At 38.5% G+C, this 18,281-nt stretch overlaps 1 protein-coding gene across 1 annotated transcript; it reads right to left on the reverse strand.

Annotated features, from left to right (window-relative positions):
* Positions 1–9,542: 9,542 nt before the first annotated feature.
* LOC123988190 lies at positions 9,543–11,053 on the reverse strand. The gene is made up of 3 exons (XM_046287323.1): positions 10,944–11,053; positions 10,482–10,877; positions 9,543–10,052 (listed from the first exon to the last, which is right to left on the reverse strand). The coding sequence occupies exons 2-3, from the start codon at positions 10,801–10,803 to the stop codon at positions 9,979–9,981; spliced, it is 396 nt and encodes a 131-aa protein (XP_046143279.1). The 5' UTR covers positions 10,804–10,877; positions 10,944–11,053; the 3' UTR covers positions 9,543–9,978.
* Between the last annotated feature and the right edge of the window lie 7,228 nt (positions 11,054–18,281).

Below are 18,281 nucleotides of genomic sequence, written 5' to 3' on the forward strand. Positions count from 1 at the left end.
AAACTGGAAGAACTGACTCAACTGGTACTGATATATTGCGAAGGTTGCGTTATGTTAGGTGTGAGAGCCACAGTAAGTGGGAAACAAAGATTTACTATAGGTATGTTAGTTTATACACAGTAATGTACCCTATTAAGGGGAAAGATATTTTTGTGTTTGTTTTGTGGGTGAAGGGTATGTGGTGTGGTGCGTTTTGTTGTAATAATATTGAATCATCAAAATATATGATACGAAATGTAATATTTTGTAGATTGTTATCTCTTCCTGGAAACCTCTCATGGGAAGGGAAGAAAGGTGCCCCGATTATAAGAAGGATGGGTGGAGGACGAGGGGCGATTTTGATGGAGTGTTTTCAAAAAATTTACAAAAATGGCGATGGGAAATAGTAAGGGTAAGTGGTGTCTAGGAATTTGGAACGCTAGAAGCATCAGGGGAAAGATAGGTGAACTGAGAGAATACATCGGGAATTTTAGTGTATTTGGGGTAACAGAAACATGGCTGAACAAAGGGGATAGATGCAATACGTAAGGAAGTTAGGAAGGGCAAGAAGGGAGGGGGTTTAGCGATGTTAGTAAAAGAGGATATCAAATATAGAGTGATTGACAATGCGGTATGGAAGGGGGATGACAGAGAGATTTTGGGGGTATCTTTTGAGGTGGAAAATAAAACATGGGAGGTGTTTCTAATATATAGAAGTCCGAGGGGTGCATGGAATAAGGAGGATTGGAACGGGTTATTTAAAAATAAAAAAGATGGGGTGGAAACTTTGTTTATGGGAGACTTTAATGCTAGAAGCAAGTTGTGGAATTGTGGGGTGGATAGTAAGGAGGGTAGGCTCTTGGAGGAAGTAGTGAGGGAGAATGACATGTTTGTTATAAATAGTTTTACTAATTCGAGAATAGGAGTAGGAGGTAGGCCTGCGTTGAATATAGACTTGTTTATAGGAACGCATCAGATTGCGGATCTGGCGCAAGTGTTTGAAGAAAATGAGACGTTGGGCTCCGACCACCTGGTGATAGGTTCGCTCTTTGGAGACCTTGAAGTGGATAGGTTAGTAGAGAACCGTGGGAGCACTAGAAAGTATAGGGAAGATAGTATTAACTGGAACATTTTTACAATACTGTCGGCTGAAGAGGGAGGTGCTTTAAAAGAGAAATGGAATAGGGAGGGATGGGAGAACTGTGATGTAGATGTTAGGTGTAATGAACTAACGGAGGCTATAGCAAGAGTAATTGAAGGAGCTGGGGGTGGTAGAGAGAATGGGCGCAGCACAGGGAGAAGTAAAAGAAGGAATGGTACGGGGCTTGGGAAAAAGAAAAAGCTCGGACAAAAGAAACAAATATGGTGGGATCAGGAGTGTTATGATCTTAAAATAGAAAGAAGAAGGGCGGTTAGGAAATTTGTTAAAAGACCGACCCAAGAAAATTGGGAGGAGTTAAGGGAGGCGTGCAAAAAGATGAAGAATACAGTGGAGTTTAAGAAAGGGAAGGCTTGGGATGATTTCGCAAGCTCGATTGACTGCAACACGAGCTCGGGGAAGGCGTGGAAGAAGATAAAACAGATTAGACTCGGAATTGAGAAAAATGGGTGTAGGCTTTTGTCGGAGGGGGAAATTGAGGCCCTAGAGAACAAGGAAATTGGAAAAATCTTCTTTCAGTAACAAGAGGGAACCAATAGAGGGGGGGAGGAGGAGATTAATAGTGTCAGGGCAGAAAAGGTACAGGTGGGGGACTTTGAGCGTAGGGAGGAGAATGAAAGGGTAAATGTAGAGGAAAATTTTTTGGATAGGGATTTGCGTAGAGTGCTGGAGGAGGTGAGGAAATCCTCGGCCCCAGGTGAGGATGGAATACAGTATAATTTTATAAAAAAATTGGACAGGGAAATGTTAGGGTGTGTGTTGGTGTTCTTCAATTATATTTAGGAGAATGGGAGGGTACCCTGTAGATGGAAAAATGTTATAATTAAATTCCTGGATAAACCTGGGAAGAAAGCTCTGAGACCAATTTCTTTAATAAATTGTTTGGGGAAGCTAATGGAGAAATTGGTCAAGGATAGGTTAAATGAGTGGGTTGAAAGGGAAGGGATTGTAGACGATAGACAGAGTGGTTTTATGAAGGGTAGATCTACAATAGATAACTTAACTACGCTGATAATCGACATTAAGGAGGCGTTTAGGAGTAGAAAGGAGGTCTTGGCAACCTTTGTAGATGTCGAAGCGGCGCACAGTGGGACAAAACGGCTTTCGGCGATCAAAAGTCGATTTTCGTGAATTCGAAAATTGAAAAACTAATTACATACATCGATAGAGAATAAACTGTAGTTTAACGTAGTGTAATCCGTTTTTTCATATTTCCTTCCGTTTTGCCGTGGTTCGCACTCAAAGTCAGTAGAAATTCGTCAAGACGAAACGCTGATAATATTACCCATAACTTCAATGTACGATTCTAATAAATTTTACTCGGAAAGATAAAATTCAAATGAATTACAAAGTTTACTAGATTAGTATAGATTCTATTCAGTGCATAAAATAAGTTAAAATGTTAACAACTTTTTAAATAATAGGATCTGATTGAAACGAAGTACATTTAACTAAAATTTCAACTTTGCGTTTGATTTGAAAAAAATGTGCACACTTGTGCAGGGCGTGATTATTACTGTAGTAAGGAGTGAACCTTCCTCTATAAGAATCAGAAAAAAACGGCTGCCCTAACCTGTCACTGCTCAAAAAAATGGCGATTGAAATAAATTACACCAATCTTGGCCGCAGCGCACGAAGATAGAAAAGCAGTACCAGATACGATTATTATCCAGTTAACTGCATTGGACGTGTATATTCGTCATCCAAAACTTTATTTCGGCCTTGCAATATGCCATAATAAATTTTCATAATTGTCGTAACTATTTTCACGAATGATTTGGTATAAATCATAATAAATATAATAACACATGTCTTGTCATTTTTTAATTATTAAATCCGTTTTTATTATAGTTATTAACAGTTTTGAGTCAAATTTTTGTTAAATAACATAAAATATGTCTAACAAGTGAAGGATATTGAACGGGTTATACTTTATACGTGAATATTTTGACACCCTGTAGTTCAATATGATTCATATTGATACAACTTATGTCCTATAATGTAGGCAAAATCTTCCCAAAATTTCATTAAAATATTTCCAATAAAACCGAAGTTACAGAATTTTGATCGCCGAAAGCCGTTTTTGTCCCACTGTGCGGCGTACGACAATGTCAACTATGGAAAGTTGCTGGAAGGGTTAGAGAAAAGGAACTGTCCATGCAGGATTCGTAGGTTTTTATCGGATTGGCTCAGGGGTAGAAAGGCCACTGTATGTAGACGGTTTTCGGACAATGTTATGGGGAACATAAATAGGGGTTTACCACAGGGATCGGTGTTGAGCCCACTCCTGTATAATTGCTATACAACGCAGTTGGGGAGCGGGATTACTGATTGCGGGGTTAAAATATTAATGTATGCGGATGATTTGGTGGTATATGTAGAGGGGGAGGATTTTGCCGAAAATAAGTTACAAATGGAGAAGGCACTGGACGTGTTGATAGAAAATTTGGGGAAAATTAACTTAAACTTAGCTGGGGGCAAATCTAATGTAGTGAACTTTGCGAAAGGGAAGGTAAATACAGGGGCGTTAGGAGAAGTGAAAATCGGTGCAGAAGGGGTAAAGGTGGAAAAGTATGTAAGGTTTCTGGGCTTATTTTTGGATCAATCCTTAAATTTTAACAAGCAAATCGAAATGGTGGTAACTAAGGTTAAAAAAAGAATCAATATTCTAAGATTTATTGCGGGTATCAAGAAAGGGGTGAAACCGGAGACAATGTTGATGTTTTTTAAGGGGTTAGTGAGATCAGTAATGGAGTATGGTTTGTTCCTGTTCTTTTGGGATAACAAAAAGGCAAGGGACAAGCTGATGAAGTTACATAATGCAGGCATTAGGATAGCTATGGGTTATAGAATTACGACGCCCATAAATCTAATGAATGTAGAAGCGGGAATCATGGATTTGGAGTCAAGGGTGGAAGCCCTGTTGGAAAGATACATATTAAAACAAAGAATAAAGGGGAAGGGTTTAGTGTATGAGGGGTTGTTAAGAACCGTGGTAATTAGAGAGGAAGAGTTAGAGGAGCAGATGGATCCTTGGGCAAGAGCCTGGCCTAACACGGAGGGGCTGACCCATAAAGCACTTGTAGGGGATATGAGACGACATCAAAGAAATAGGATAGGAGATTTTTTAGAGGACAATAAGCTAAGGGTGGAGTGGGAGGTGGGGAAAAGAAGGAAAGGGTCTCAAATGGAGGATGAGGTTTTATTAAGGGAATTGAAGCAGTCCATATGGGAGGGGGAAGATCCGGGTCAAGTAGTTGAACTTTACACGGATGGATCTAAAGGCAACTTTTATGACCCAGTGGGAGCAGGGCTTGCTGTTAAAATGGGAAATGCCGACTGGAGGGAGGAGAGTTGGGCCCTTAATAGGGCTACGTCTGTTTTTTCCGCGGAGGCCTTCGCAATCCTGCAGGCGGTAAAACGGTGCCAGGAACTAGATGAGGGGCTAAAATTCTTGATCATTTCAGACTCAGCCAGTGTACTCAAAAAAATTGAGGGTTTGGGGAGGAAGATAGGTAACAATGCGTGGACCCATAAAATAATGGATGAGATCTTAATATTAGAGGAGGGAGATGCAAGGAGAGGTAGGGGATGGGACAAAGAGAAGAGCAGCTTTCGTCTGGCTTTCGCCTGGGTCCCGAGTCACGAGGGAATCGAGGGAAATGAAAGGGCGGACGCGTTAGCGGGGGAGGCCACGAGGGGAGAAGAGGGGTTTGAGTTTGGGATAGTGGAAAGGGATATCGTTAATTACATTATGGACTGTGCATGGTTGAGGAGCCATGAAAGAGCGAGAAGGATAGGAGACTACAAAGGGATTAAGTATTTTAAATCGGAGGATAACAATTTAGGGGCTAAAAAACCTTGGTTCGACAGCATTAAGGGAATGGATAGAGGGGACCTAGTAAGACTTAGTAGAATTAGATCGAATCATGTAAATTTGGGTGAGTCACTGTTCAGAAAAAATTTGACAATGGATCAAAATTGTAGGTGTGGTAGGGGTATCGAAAGTCTGGAACATGTTATATGGGAGTGTGATTTGTATTATGAAGATCGAACTAGGTTAAACGACTATCTGTTGGATAAGGGGTACGATGAGGGGAAGGACGTGCAGGGTATGGTATTGGGGGGGGGATCTGGGGGTGTTAAAAAAGATCTCCAGATTCCTAGACAAACTGAAAAAGGTAATTTAGTAGAAAAGAGAAGAATTATGTCGAGTGGCACCTGTCTTCCTGGACCGGGAAAGGGGTTCTATTGAGGCGAATCTAGGAGTAAGTGTTGTTTTTGAGTGCTAAGTTTAAATATTATAAATAAAAAAAAAAAAAAAATTTTTTAAATTAAAAAGTAGTAATAGGATAACGTAGGGAGGGGATAAATGTTGGATTGGAGAAGGATGTGGAGTGTGAAAAGCGGGGCGTGCGAATAAATCTACCGCTAGTTTTGCTACCGTTGTATTTTTGTATTGAATATTTGAATATTTGAACTGTATTGCGTATGTAAGTTAAGTTAAGATGCGGCAATATAGGGGGCGCCTCCCCTGATACGCCATCTTGGGCATAAGCCCAAGTAAATGTTAAAAATAAATAAATAAATAAGAAGTTTCTGATAAAATCAGAACCTACACAAGAAACAGTATTTAGAGGATTTGCCGGACAATCAGTAGTAATTGATCAAATTGCTCCAATTACGGTGAAGGTCCAAAATGTAGTTGCGAATGTAAATTCATTTGTTATTCCCGACGAGTATACAGCGCACGAGGTAATACTTGGAAGAGATTTTCTTCAACAAGATCATGTCATAATGTTTAAACAGGGAAAGCATTTAACATTCAACGATGTGAGAAATTGCAAGAAACCCCAGATAATTTCAGCGATGGATATTTTTGTTATGGAAACGAGTTTTAATTTAAATTTGGGTAACATCGGAAAGAAAGGACGAAAATTATACGTTGCGTTAATTGAAGAATTCCGCGATTGCGTATCGTCGTCGATGAGGGATCTCGGAAAGACGAATACGACGGCGATAGAGATCAAATGCTTCACGGAAGAACCGATTGCGTATCATCCATACCGTCTTGCAGAACCGGAGAAGAAAACCGTTCGAGACATGATTACAGACTTGCTAGAAAACGAGATAATTAGGGAATCGGAATCACCGTATGCAAGTCTGATTACGGTAGTGAAGAAGAAAACGGGAGACGTTAGAATGTGCGTAGATTATCGTAGATTAAACGCGATAACCATAAAGGACAGGTACCCGTTACCACTTATCGATGACCAGATAGATAGGTTAGAAGGAAATCGCTATTTCACGGGCTATTATCAAGTTCCAGTCGCCGAAAATTCAATAGCAAAGACAGCGTTTATTACACCGGAGGGACACTACGAGTTTTTAAGGTTGCCCTTTGGGTTAACGAACGCGCCAGCAGTTTTCCAACGGTTGATCAACAAAGTCCTTGGCCCTTTGAAAGGACCGACGGCATTTCCTTACCTGGACGACGTGATAATTCCGTCGAAGACCATTGAAAAGGGTATCGCTAGGCTTCGGGAAGTCTTGATAGCTTTTCGAACACATGGCTTAACGCTTAAGTTGGAGAAATGTTCTTTTTTCAAGGAGACCATTGATTATCTGGGACGGGAAATAAGTGAGAAAGGAGTGAGGCCGGGTCAACGGAAGATAGACGCCGTAAAAGAAATGCCACAGCCCGGAAATGTAAAACAGATACGCCAATTTCTGGGACTGGCTAGCTATTTCCGAAAATTCATAAAGAATTTCGCAACGCTTGTGTAGCCGTTGACACGTTTAACACGAAAAGATGTACCGTGGCAATGGAAAGAGGCACAAGAAGAAGCTTTTCAACAAGTAAAGGAAAAGTTAATTACGCGACCGGTGCTACGCATTTTTGATCCGATGAGACCAACTGAACTGCATACGGACGCTAGTTCATTAGGTGTTGGAGCGATGATTCTGCAGCACCAAGAAGATGGAAATATGGCAGTAATTGCATACTTCAGTAAACAGACGACAGCGGATCAGCGATGCTACCATTCGTACGAATTGGAGACAATGGCAGTTGTTTTCGCGCTACGCCATTTCAGGGTTTACTTGCTTGGGATAGAATTTAAGGTCGTAACGGATTGCAACGCGCTAAGGACGACCTTCTCGAAAAAAGATTTATTGCCACGCATAGGTCGGTGGTGGTTAGAGGTTCAGGAATTCACTTTTGAAATTCTGTATCGGCCAGAGTCGAGAATGGCACATGTGGACACACTCAGCCGAAACCCTCAGCCGACCACCCTCGAGGTTGCGTACGTTGACATCACGGAGGCCGATTGGATTACGGCGGCACAAATTCAAGACGAACAATTGGCACGCATCCGGACGGTCCTCGCCAACAAAGACAGATCGACGGAGACAAAACATTACTTCACGGAATATGTATTGAAGAAAGATAAGTTATACCGTCGCCTGCCAGACAATAAAACGGCTTGGGTTGTCCCGAAGAACGCGAGGCTACAGGTATGCAGACTGTGTCACGATGACGCCGGACACCTGAGCGCAGAAAAGACCTTAGAACGGATTCAACGAAAGTACTGGTTCGCAGGTATGCGGCGCTTCGCTGACAAATACGTGAAGGCGTGTTTGAGCTGTGCGTATTATAAGCACACCGCGGGTAAGAAACAATGCAAGTTGAACCCGATAGAAAAAATACCGACTACGTTCCACACGTTACATATTGATCACGTGGGACCGTTTGAGACGAGCCGAAGGGACAATAAATACTTGCTGGTAATGGTGGATGCCTTTACAAAATTCACTATCGTGGAGCCAGTAAAGGATACGAAGACGCGTCACACCGAAAAGGTTTTACTGAACCTTATGTATTTATTCGGTGTGCCGACGAGAATAATTAGCGATCGTGGAACGAGCTTCACATCGCGCAGATTCGCCACATTGTGCCAGGTATACGGCATTAAGCACGTATTAAATGCAGTGGCAACGCTAAGAGCAAACGGACAATGCGAGCGATATAACAAAACGATTGTTAACGCTCTCGCAACAAGTGCAGCAGGCCAAGACCCCCAGGACTGGGACATGCAGGTCAAGAAAGTGCAGAGTGCCATAAACACTATGCACAATAAAAGTATTAACACCACACCGATGAAGGCACTGATCGGTTGTGACACAAGGGCGATAGCGGAAGGAGTAATATTGAGCGCAGTACAAGAAGAAATGGACCAGCTAGATTTGACTGCCTTAAGGAGGGATATTAGTAAGCATATCTCCAAGGAACAAAAGGCACAGAAAGAGCGGTATGACCGGACGAGGAAGGAGGCTCGCAGGTATACTGTAGACGAGTTGGTGCTGGTACAGATTACCAGTGACCCATCAACAGGAAGTAGTAGAAAGCTACTACCGAAATTCAAGGGGCCGTTCCGTATTCGAGCGGTACTGCCAAACGACCGCTACGAGGTGGAAGACCTAAGAGAAGGGGTAAAACGACTACGAAAAGTCGTTGCAGCGGACAGAATCAAACCGTGGATTACGATCCAAGGGGACGACCACGACGTGTGATGACCCGTAGAAAAGTGTTATATCCTTTTTTTGATTAAAGTATCGTTAAGTAGAGTAGAAGCCAAGTTACATAATTGAATGATGTCTCACATTTATTGGACTATGTTACAGGAAGAGAAAGGAAAGGAAAAGCCCAAGGTGTAAGGCCTCGGTTTGCACGGCCTCGAACGCGAGGGAACGAGGTGGAGAGGGGACAGTTTACCCGGCGACCAGGTAAAGTCCGACCACCACCGAATCGGAGCAACGGCTCTGACGTGAGGGTAAAGGCCCTCATTTTACAAGGATGGGGAACCAACGGGTTTTCTTCAACCCAAAAGGGAAAGGACGCAACGTGCATCACGACACGACGTGTGTCTTCAGACACAAGTACAGGTGCAACGGTACCTTCAATAAAGTTAACATCGAACCAGACGGGCACAACGTGTGTCTCAGGTAGGGTGATGTTGATTAAAGGGTGCAAAGTGCGCTCCGAGTCGATAAGGGATACGATGGTGTCCACAGTCGATCGTAAACAGTACAACGGTATTGTGTTACGTTGGCAATTAAAATTTAGCTTCAACGACAAATTAAATGTAAAGTCTGAGGACAGACCATAGTCAGTATGGCCGAATGTTAGAAAATCACAGTAAGCGAGCGGCCGAGACGGGCCATATGCGTTGTGTCAATGCGCTACCCCCTCAAGGGAAAGTTCCTTGAGGGCAGGGGTGTCATAAACAAACGGTCATCCTGGCGAAGGCAACTTCCTCAGGCAAAAAGCTAAAACATTCTTGTAGCAACTATTGCCTTGAGCAGTCGAATGAAGCAGACGAAGTCTTATTTTAAAACGCTCACTTTTATTTTAATCTGACTCTTTCAATATATATGTTTTTTTTTTTATTGACCTTTAAATAATATTAATTTATTCAATTTATGTCGATCGCTTATTTCTGCATTTTGTATATAATGCGTTAATCTTGTTTTCGCATACAACTGTATAACAGTACGCAATAAATGATTACAGTGATTGTCGAAAAAATCTTGATCATTAATGTGGTCTCTTAATTCTAAAAATATATTCTTATCTACAAAGTAAATCATCATTTCGTATGTAAACTTATTCATATTAAATTGGTCCAGTGTTTTATTCATATGTATACATATAAACGGTTAATCCATTTTCAATTTGTTTGCAAATATATACAAGCGTTTCTGATGGGTATAGTAATGCCCCCCTGTTTTTAATATTTATTAAATTACAATTAACGTTTGTATTTTGTTTAATTAATACTTCAACAATGCAAAATTTTCCTCAGTTTTCTTAATATATAACCAGCTATGTATGTGATAACTTCATTTTTATATTCTGTAAAAAATGGATATTGAATATGTAAATTGTAATCGTGATCAGTTGGTGTTGTATCAAAAACATTAAGCCAATTTTGATGGGAATTTGCACTTGTACTTGCATTTATAATAGTAACAGGATCGCGTGTAGATGGTGTATGCAATATCGAAATAGATTTTAAAGGTATACAGTTACCAGTTCCTGTGTCTTTTATTTCTACATGTACACTGAGTTGCATTGAACTTGTCGCAGTGAAGTTGCCTACAAATTCACTAACGCATTCACGCAGCGTTGGTGAGCCGATTTGTAGTCAACTTCACTGCGACAAGTTCAATGCAACTCATTGTACTATTAATTTTCTGAAAATGGATTTAAACTGTTTAACAGTGGGATTATTATTATATCCTCCATGTATGCGTATATTACTAAATAATAATTCTCGCGTACCTGCATCTAAATATTGTAGTATGTCACTCTCTTCTGTTCTTAATAGATTCCTCTTCTGTAGATCTTTTAATACATTTTTTAGAGAAACCAGCTTTTTCTGCATTTTCTTTTGCTCATAACGACTTACAGATAGCTTCCTTTTCAAAGCAGTAATTTCATTTTTGTATAATTTTCGAATTCTAGACTTAGTTGGTGAATTCATAATCCTATCAGGTGATATACTGGTGGAACGATGTATCATTCGATGATTATATGAGCATGTATCATCTTCTTTCGTCACATCCATTTCTGGTAGGTTTACATCTTCTTTCATCACATCCATTTCTTGTATCTGTACTTCATTTTTTTCAGCTTCATTATTTATATTTTCTTCAACAGAGGTTGTGTTTTGGTGATCTATCGGAACATCTAAATGTATTTCTGCTTAAAGTAAGTATGGGATGACATCTTTTTTTAATTTACGTTGTGGATGATTCAATTCATAATCTGCTTCTTTAAAATGAGCACAACAAACTGCTGCTGTTTTTGTGGGAATATATTTTTCTAATTGTATAGCTTTAAGCCATTTACTACGCCTCAAGATACATTAAGGAAATCTAAAACAATATATTAAATATATGTATATATAATATTTGCATTATGAATACATTACATTAATAATTAATTATTATAAATTTTGAATCCAGGTAACCTAAAAATTGAATTTATATAACCTATAAGAAAAACATTTTACTTACAAGTGAAATGAAATTTTCTGTTCTGAACTATTTTCCAGTTCAATCTGTTGTATATTTTTTTTACTATGACGATTTTTACACCCATGCACGACACAAAAACTCATTTTTTTAAATGAAATTTATTAAGGTCACCGACGAGATACTGTTAAAGACTGCCAGCTGCTGCCAGCCAGCCCATGCCAGCCTTATGGGAGTTCGCGGCGGCGAAAAAAGTCGACGTTTTCGTACGCCCTCTAGAATATATTGCGGCCGCAGTAAGAAACAGAACCAGAATCAGTGAGTTTACCAACGACGAGGTTCGGTGCTGAACTGTATCATGAGACACGAGATGATATTTTATCTGGTCAATGCTATTATTATTTCTTGGGTGATTCGAGTTAAGTTCGTTTTACAAACCTTTCGGAGATACTTTTTAAGACGTAAAATATTTTAAAGGAGGTAACTTAATAACCCTCTTTAGTTCATTGGAAATTATTTTTTTAATATATGACGAACTCTAGTTCTAAGTTTAGGGTATGTGTTTTTAAGGTAAATAAATATTCATTTAGAAAAAATGATGAATAGAAAAAAAAATTAGGAAAAAATTATTTTCTTCTAATTTCATTTAGAAATCATTTAGAAATAAAAATGAATAAAAAATATTACATAGGTTCTGTAGGATATAATCAATAATAATAATAATGTAATAATCATAATAATCATAATAATATAATAAGTAACAGGTGTCGAAAAGAAGAGAAATGTATTTCAATAAAATCTTTTATTTAATAATAAGTAAAAGCTGGATAAGTGCAACAAAATATTGGCTGGATAAGTGCAACATAGCTATCCTCTCCACTTGGGGGGATCCCCCTAGGCGAACCGAGACGCTCGACTAGGAAGCCGTGTAATATGATCCGAACCGTAATATCGGTGTGACTAATCCTAATTCAACGATAAAACTTTTTTATTTTTAACTTTTTCTTAATGAAATTTTTACTATCGCATTGGTGAGATTTTTCTGATTAAAATGATATCAAACACGATATAGTTTGAATTATTTTTATTTATTTATTCAGAATATGCTGCGGTAATGCCACGAATGATCGGTAATGAGCAAGAGCCGTTATTCCATGTTTGATTGTGAGTCGAGCAACACACGGTGCGATTGATAGCAAAAATTGAAAAAGTAACTAAGTCGCGGTATTTTCAGTGTTAGATTTGTATTCCACGAAAAAATAAATATCTAAAATTACCACAATAGTACATATATACAAATTTGTCCACTGCTTGACACAGTCTGCGACCTTTCAGAATATTCGGGGTCTGTTTTCTGTTATAAAGTCTTGCCATAAAACCTTGAAAAAGAAAGGACAGTCAATGATGGGCCATGATGGGGTATGTGCAGGCAATGACGCACTCAGAATTTGTTCTTGAAGGGAGCTAAGTTGAACGAATAAAAATATTTTTAATACAAAAAACAGTGTTATTAATATGTGACATAAACAGTAACACTAATTTAATTAGGAACAGATTTTGGAAAATTTTCTGTTGTTCTCCTTTCTTTTTTTGGGGGGGATGCTAGAGCCCCTTAGCCTTGAGTGCGCCAGTGTCAGCGCGGGGTATGCAAGGATGCGAACTTTCAAACGTTTGGGGCGTTCGACTCTGTTCACCACATGGCAGAATAAGGGAATACACTAAGCGCTTAGTATGTCATTCTCTGTTAAAAATGCCTACTTCCGCTACCTGTGAAAAAGGTAAAAATACCCACCTGTTAACAGTCTGCTAAGAGACGAGTCTCTGTTAACAGTTAAATGATATCTTTCGTTTAAGAATCATTATTTTATAAATATAACAGTAATTTTCGAATTATTTTTTATTCAGTTCTTGTATTTCTTCAGAATGTTGTATATCAAATATTCCTATTTTTCATATATTTATTTAGTATCGATTATTACAATAATTGTATTATTGTATTAAAATAAGAATGTAATACAATTATAAGGTAAAATATAATTGTTTTCCAAGCAGCACCGACGAGATAATTATTGTACTGTGGCAAAACTAAATCATCTCGTTGGTGGTATAACAGTTTTTTTCGGTGGTACAATGGGTAATATCACTATTCTACATTATCCATCATTCCTATTTACCGATCGTACCCCAGGCCCACTGGGCCCACTTGGCGTGCCGACTCCTCCGAATCGATGTAAGCGCCATTGGAAAGAATCGGGCAATCGTGAAAACACATAATTGAGAAATTCGACATTTGACGGTGTGACATCTAACGTCATTATGCAGAATAAGAAACGAAAGTGAGGTGGCATAGTTGCCAAATCACATCATTTGAGAGTTCTATCGCGGTGTTGCCGCATCTGTGACCATCTAGCAAAATGAATTTGCTCGAGCCGAGCGAGATTTTGATTCCTGGCGGACATAGAAAAGGATAGCGCGAGAGAAAGAGAAGGAGTGTCATGAATGAAACAACGTAGGGCCGATCGGCGGAAATATAGTCACACGCTACGACAGATTCGATGAGACTCTGTAATACACATAATGTACGCGACTATAAAACTTATAGGAATAAAAATTATATGGCATTAATAATTTCAGGAAAGGAATGAAAAATAAAGCCATGTAAATTGATCTATAATATACAATATTTATTGATTGAAATATAATCAATAAATATAAACAATGCCTCTTCTTTCTCCGCGACGTCTACATCGTCGATTACCATGACAGCCACTCCAGCCACGTGTTACTGAAATTTTTTTCATCTGAAATGAATAATGAATTTTAATATAATTGTACCTGCATATACAGGGCGTCCCAGTCTAAGTGTGACAGAATTATATTAAAATTCATTATTCATTTCTTTATTTCTTATTCCCTTCTTGAAATTATTATGTCAGGTAGTTTTCATTCCTATAAGTCTTATGGTCGCGTACTTACGTTATGTGTATTATTTCATTCATTCCACCCCTACGAGCACCACGAATCCGTCGTTCCTTGATGTTTCCGAACATAGAAAAGGATAGCGCAAGAAGGATAAACAAGTAGAGAAAGACTCGCAAGCACAACTCCAATATTATGCTACTAAATGTTGATCGATTTATATTGTGTTTAGCTTCATTTTAATGAGAAAACTCTTCTCCACATGATAGTGAAATTTTTATTAACAAAAAGTATCAAATAAAAAACTTTATTCTGTGCATTAGTATGGTCACATTGACACGGGACATTTAAATGAAGGCAATAAATCCCGGTTTCAGTCCCTCTTTCGTCTTTAGCTACTGACTCTTTCTAATCAGTGTTTACTGACTAGGCAATCAAATTTAAAAAATGATTCTCCTATTCCATAACAGTTGCGGAGTGGACCGGCAATAGTTATGTACATTTATCGAGTTTTCACTGTATATGGTGCAAGTTTTATAATTCATTTTTCTGGCATACCACTTCAAGTATTCTATCTGTCATTTAATTAATAAAAAAACATGATTATAAATATGAATAAAAAAGTTTGATGGTTGCACACATTAGTACATGTATTGTTTCATTCTCGCACCTCTTTCTCTTTCGAGCGCCCTATTCTTCTCTATGTCTGGCAGGAATCAAAATCGGCTCGAGCCTGTTGCAATTGTAACAGATGTGGCAACAGCGTGACAGAAGTCTTAATACGTTGCGGCAACTATGCCATACTTGTGGCTATATTCGCGTAGCCGTTTGTGGTGTCAAATTAGAATTTACATTTATCGACTGATTTGTGTTTTTATCGACCCTGATGATAACGTAGTCAAATGTACCATCAATGCCTCTGGCGGAGAATCAGTGAACTATTCTTATGTCTATTTGACGTCTGATGCGTGCAAATCGTAGATTCCAGTTTACGTCTTCCAGAAGTGATAAATTGTGAAAAATCGAACTTCAGTGATATTGTGCTAGTTCAAGGAAAGTTGGTCAGCTCTGTTATCAGTAAAAAAAACGATTAAATCGTCCAATATTCGCTAAAATGTAGCCGAACGCAGCATTCGGCAGCCATGTTGTTTGCTTACAACAGCGTCTGTCTCAATCGTACAGTTTCGAAAATTCCATTTTTCTCAACGTATGGTGTTTATTAGCGTTAAAGCGGACCTGACCAACCTGTAGCGAAGTCTACCCGTGTGTGGTGCACCCGCGAAAATTTCATTTCTGCAATTATCGAGACGAAAAACGAAATCTACGAAATCGAGTGTCTCTCTCACGCATGGCGTATACGTGCATGCTTTTCGTTGATTGTGTGAGTGCACGCATACAGGTCAGGGCACAGACTCCTTGTGCCATGACCTGTATGCGTGCACTTACACAATCAACGAAAAGCATGCACGTATACGCCATGCGTGAGAGAGACACTCGATTTCGTAGATTTCGTTTTTCGTCTCGATAATTGCAGAAATGAAATTTTCGCGGGTACAGCACCCACGAGTAGACTTCACCACAGGGTGGTCTGGTCCGTTTCAACGCTAATAAACACCATACGTTGAGAAAAATGGTATTTTCGACACTGTACGATTGAGACAGACGCTGTTGTAAGCAAACAACATGGCTGCCGAATGCTGCGTTCGGCTACATTTTAGCGAATATTGGACGATTTAATCGTTTTTTTACTGATAACAGAGCTGACCAACTTTCCTTGAACTATCACAATATCACTGAAATTCGATTTTTCACAATTTATCACTTCTGGAAGACGTAAAATGGAATCTACGATTTGCACGCATCAGACGTCAAATAGACATAAGAATAGTTCACTGATTCTCCGCCAGAGGCATTGATGGTACATTTGACTACGTTATCATCAGGGTCGATAAAAACACAAATCAGTCGATAAATGTAAATTCGATAAATCAGACGATAAATGTAAGGCATAGTTGCCGTAACCACCGACGAGATACTGTTAAAGACTGCCAGCCCCTGTGTTAAAGTGCGGCCCGCCAAGTGGGCCCAGTGGGCCTGGGGTACGATCGGTAAATAGGAATGATGGATAATGTAGAATAGTGATATTACCCATTGTACCACCGAAAAAAACTGTTATACCACCAACGAGATGATTTAGCTTTGCCACAGTACAATAATTATCTCGTCGGTGCTGCTTGGAAAACAATTATATTTTACCTTATAATTGTATTGCATTTTTATTATAATATAATAAAACAATTATTGTAATAATGGATATTAAATAAATATATGAAAAATAAGAATATTTCATATGTAACATTCTGAAAAAAGACAACTGAATAAAAAATAATTCGAAAATTACTGTTATATTTATAAAACCACTCTAATCGTTATTTCATAATCGATACCACATGAATATATGAAAATTAAGAATATTTGGTACGTAACATTGTGAAAAAAATAGAAGAATTGAATAAAAAATAATTCGAAAATTACTGTTATATTTATGAAATAATGATTCTTAAACCAAAAATATCATTTAACTGTTAACAGAGTTTCGTCCCTTAGCGTACTGTTAATAGGTGGGGGCATTTTTACCTTTTTCACAGGTAGTAGAAGTAGGTATTTTTAATAGAGAATGACACATTAAGCGCTTAGTGTATTTCGCGACATCGTGGAAACAAGAACGCCTTTTTGAAAACGAAGTGTAGAAGTATAGAGAAGTGGGAAGTATAGAGTGTACTGATAGTAGAGCAGTACGAATCCTTAACAAATAAGGAAATAATTTTATTGCATTAACTTTTTTTCGAGTGTGCAGTAGAAGTGTTGAGCGTAGTGACAGTGGAGTAGAAAATAATTTCATTTCATTATTTAAAATTGACAGGAAAATGACGATGAAATTAACTCATAGCTCGACTTGTATTTATAAAAATTGTGGTATGAGAAGTAGGGACAATATATTAAATGTCAAATTTTATCGTTTACCTGTCACTAAGAGAGATAAATTAATAACGTGGTTAGTAAACAGTGGTTGCGATCATCTGGCAGGGGAATCAGATGCAGAATTAAAGAAATTCCGAATGTGTAGCCAACATTTTCCGGAAACTGCAATTTGTCCAAGTGGTAGATTAAAAGCGAGTGCGGAACCAATAATACATGATGTGGAATCCAATGATGATACCCCGGATTCCGTCGGTCAGGAAATATATATTTTAAAACAAAAGTTAGGACGTCAAGATGTTGCAATTCAAGCTTTGACAAACGAAAATAAGATACTAAAGCGGACGAATAAAATAAAGAATAAGACGATTGTACGTTTACAAAATAAGCTAAAAATAATGACGGGAGGTTGTTTATCTGATAAAACTCTTCTAAATGCCATACAACGTCGAGTACAAGGCTTTTTACTTACATTTATAAGGATGCAATTATTTCATTCGCCGCGATCTTCTTATACCGAAGAAGCGCAGCAATTAGTTAAAAAAATGCATTATACTTCACCAAGTTTGTACGCAAAAATGCGTGAAGAATTTAATTTTATATTACCTAGTAGGAGTATTATTAGCAGCTGGTTTAGCAGTATAGATTTATGGCCGGGAATTTGTAATATTTTGTTTCGGAAATTGCAAACGAAAGTTGATTGCATGGATAATAGTGAACGCAACTGTGTTTTGCTGTTTGATGAAATGCGAATAAAGAAATGTTTTGATTTCCATGTACGTCGACAGAAAGTTGAAGGTTTTGAAAATTTAGGGTCGCTAGGATGTAGTAACAAAGTAGCGACTAATGTATTAGTTTTTATGGTCAGAGGTTTGTTACATAATTGGAAACAACCTGTAGCTTACCTGTATCCTCAGGTCACCAGGTCCCTTACTCTGCCATGTGGTGAACAGAGTCGACCGTCCTAAACATCCCCCCCAAAAAAAGGAAAGATTGACTGGTCAGTACGTGTTGTTCAGGTAGCCCTAAAGAGTTTTGTTATAAATGTACCAGTCATCATATACACTGTTAGAACCATTTCACTGTAGGAATAAAAACATGATTGGAAAAACCAATTGCTAGGACCCTCTAACAGTCCTAATTGCCCTAGTAGTTCTAGTTTGAATCTAACCATTGATGAAATTTTCAGGTAGGTATAATAAAATGT

Source organism: Osmia bicornis, chromosome 10 (assembly GCF_907164935.1).
Source record: "Osmia bicornis bicornis chromosome 10, iOsmBic2.1, whole genome shotgun sequence".
Lineage (NCBI taxonomy): Eukaryota > Metazoa > Arthropoda > Insecta > Hymenoptera > Megachilidae > Osmia > Osmia bicornis.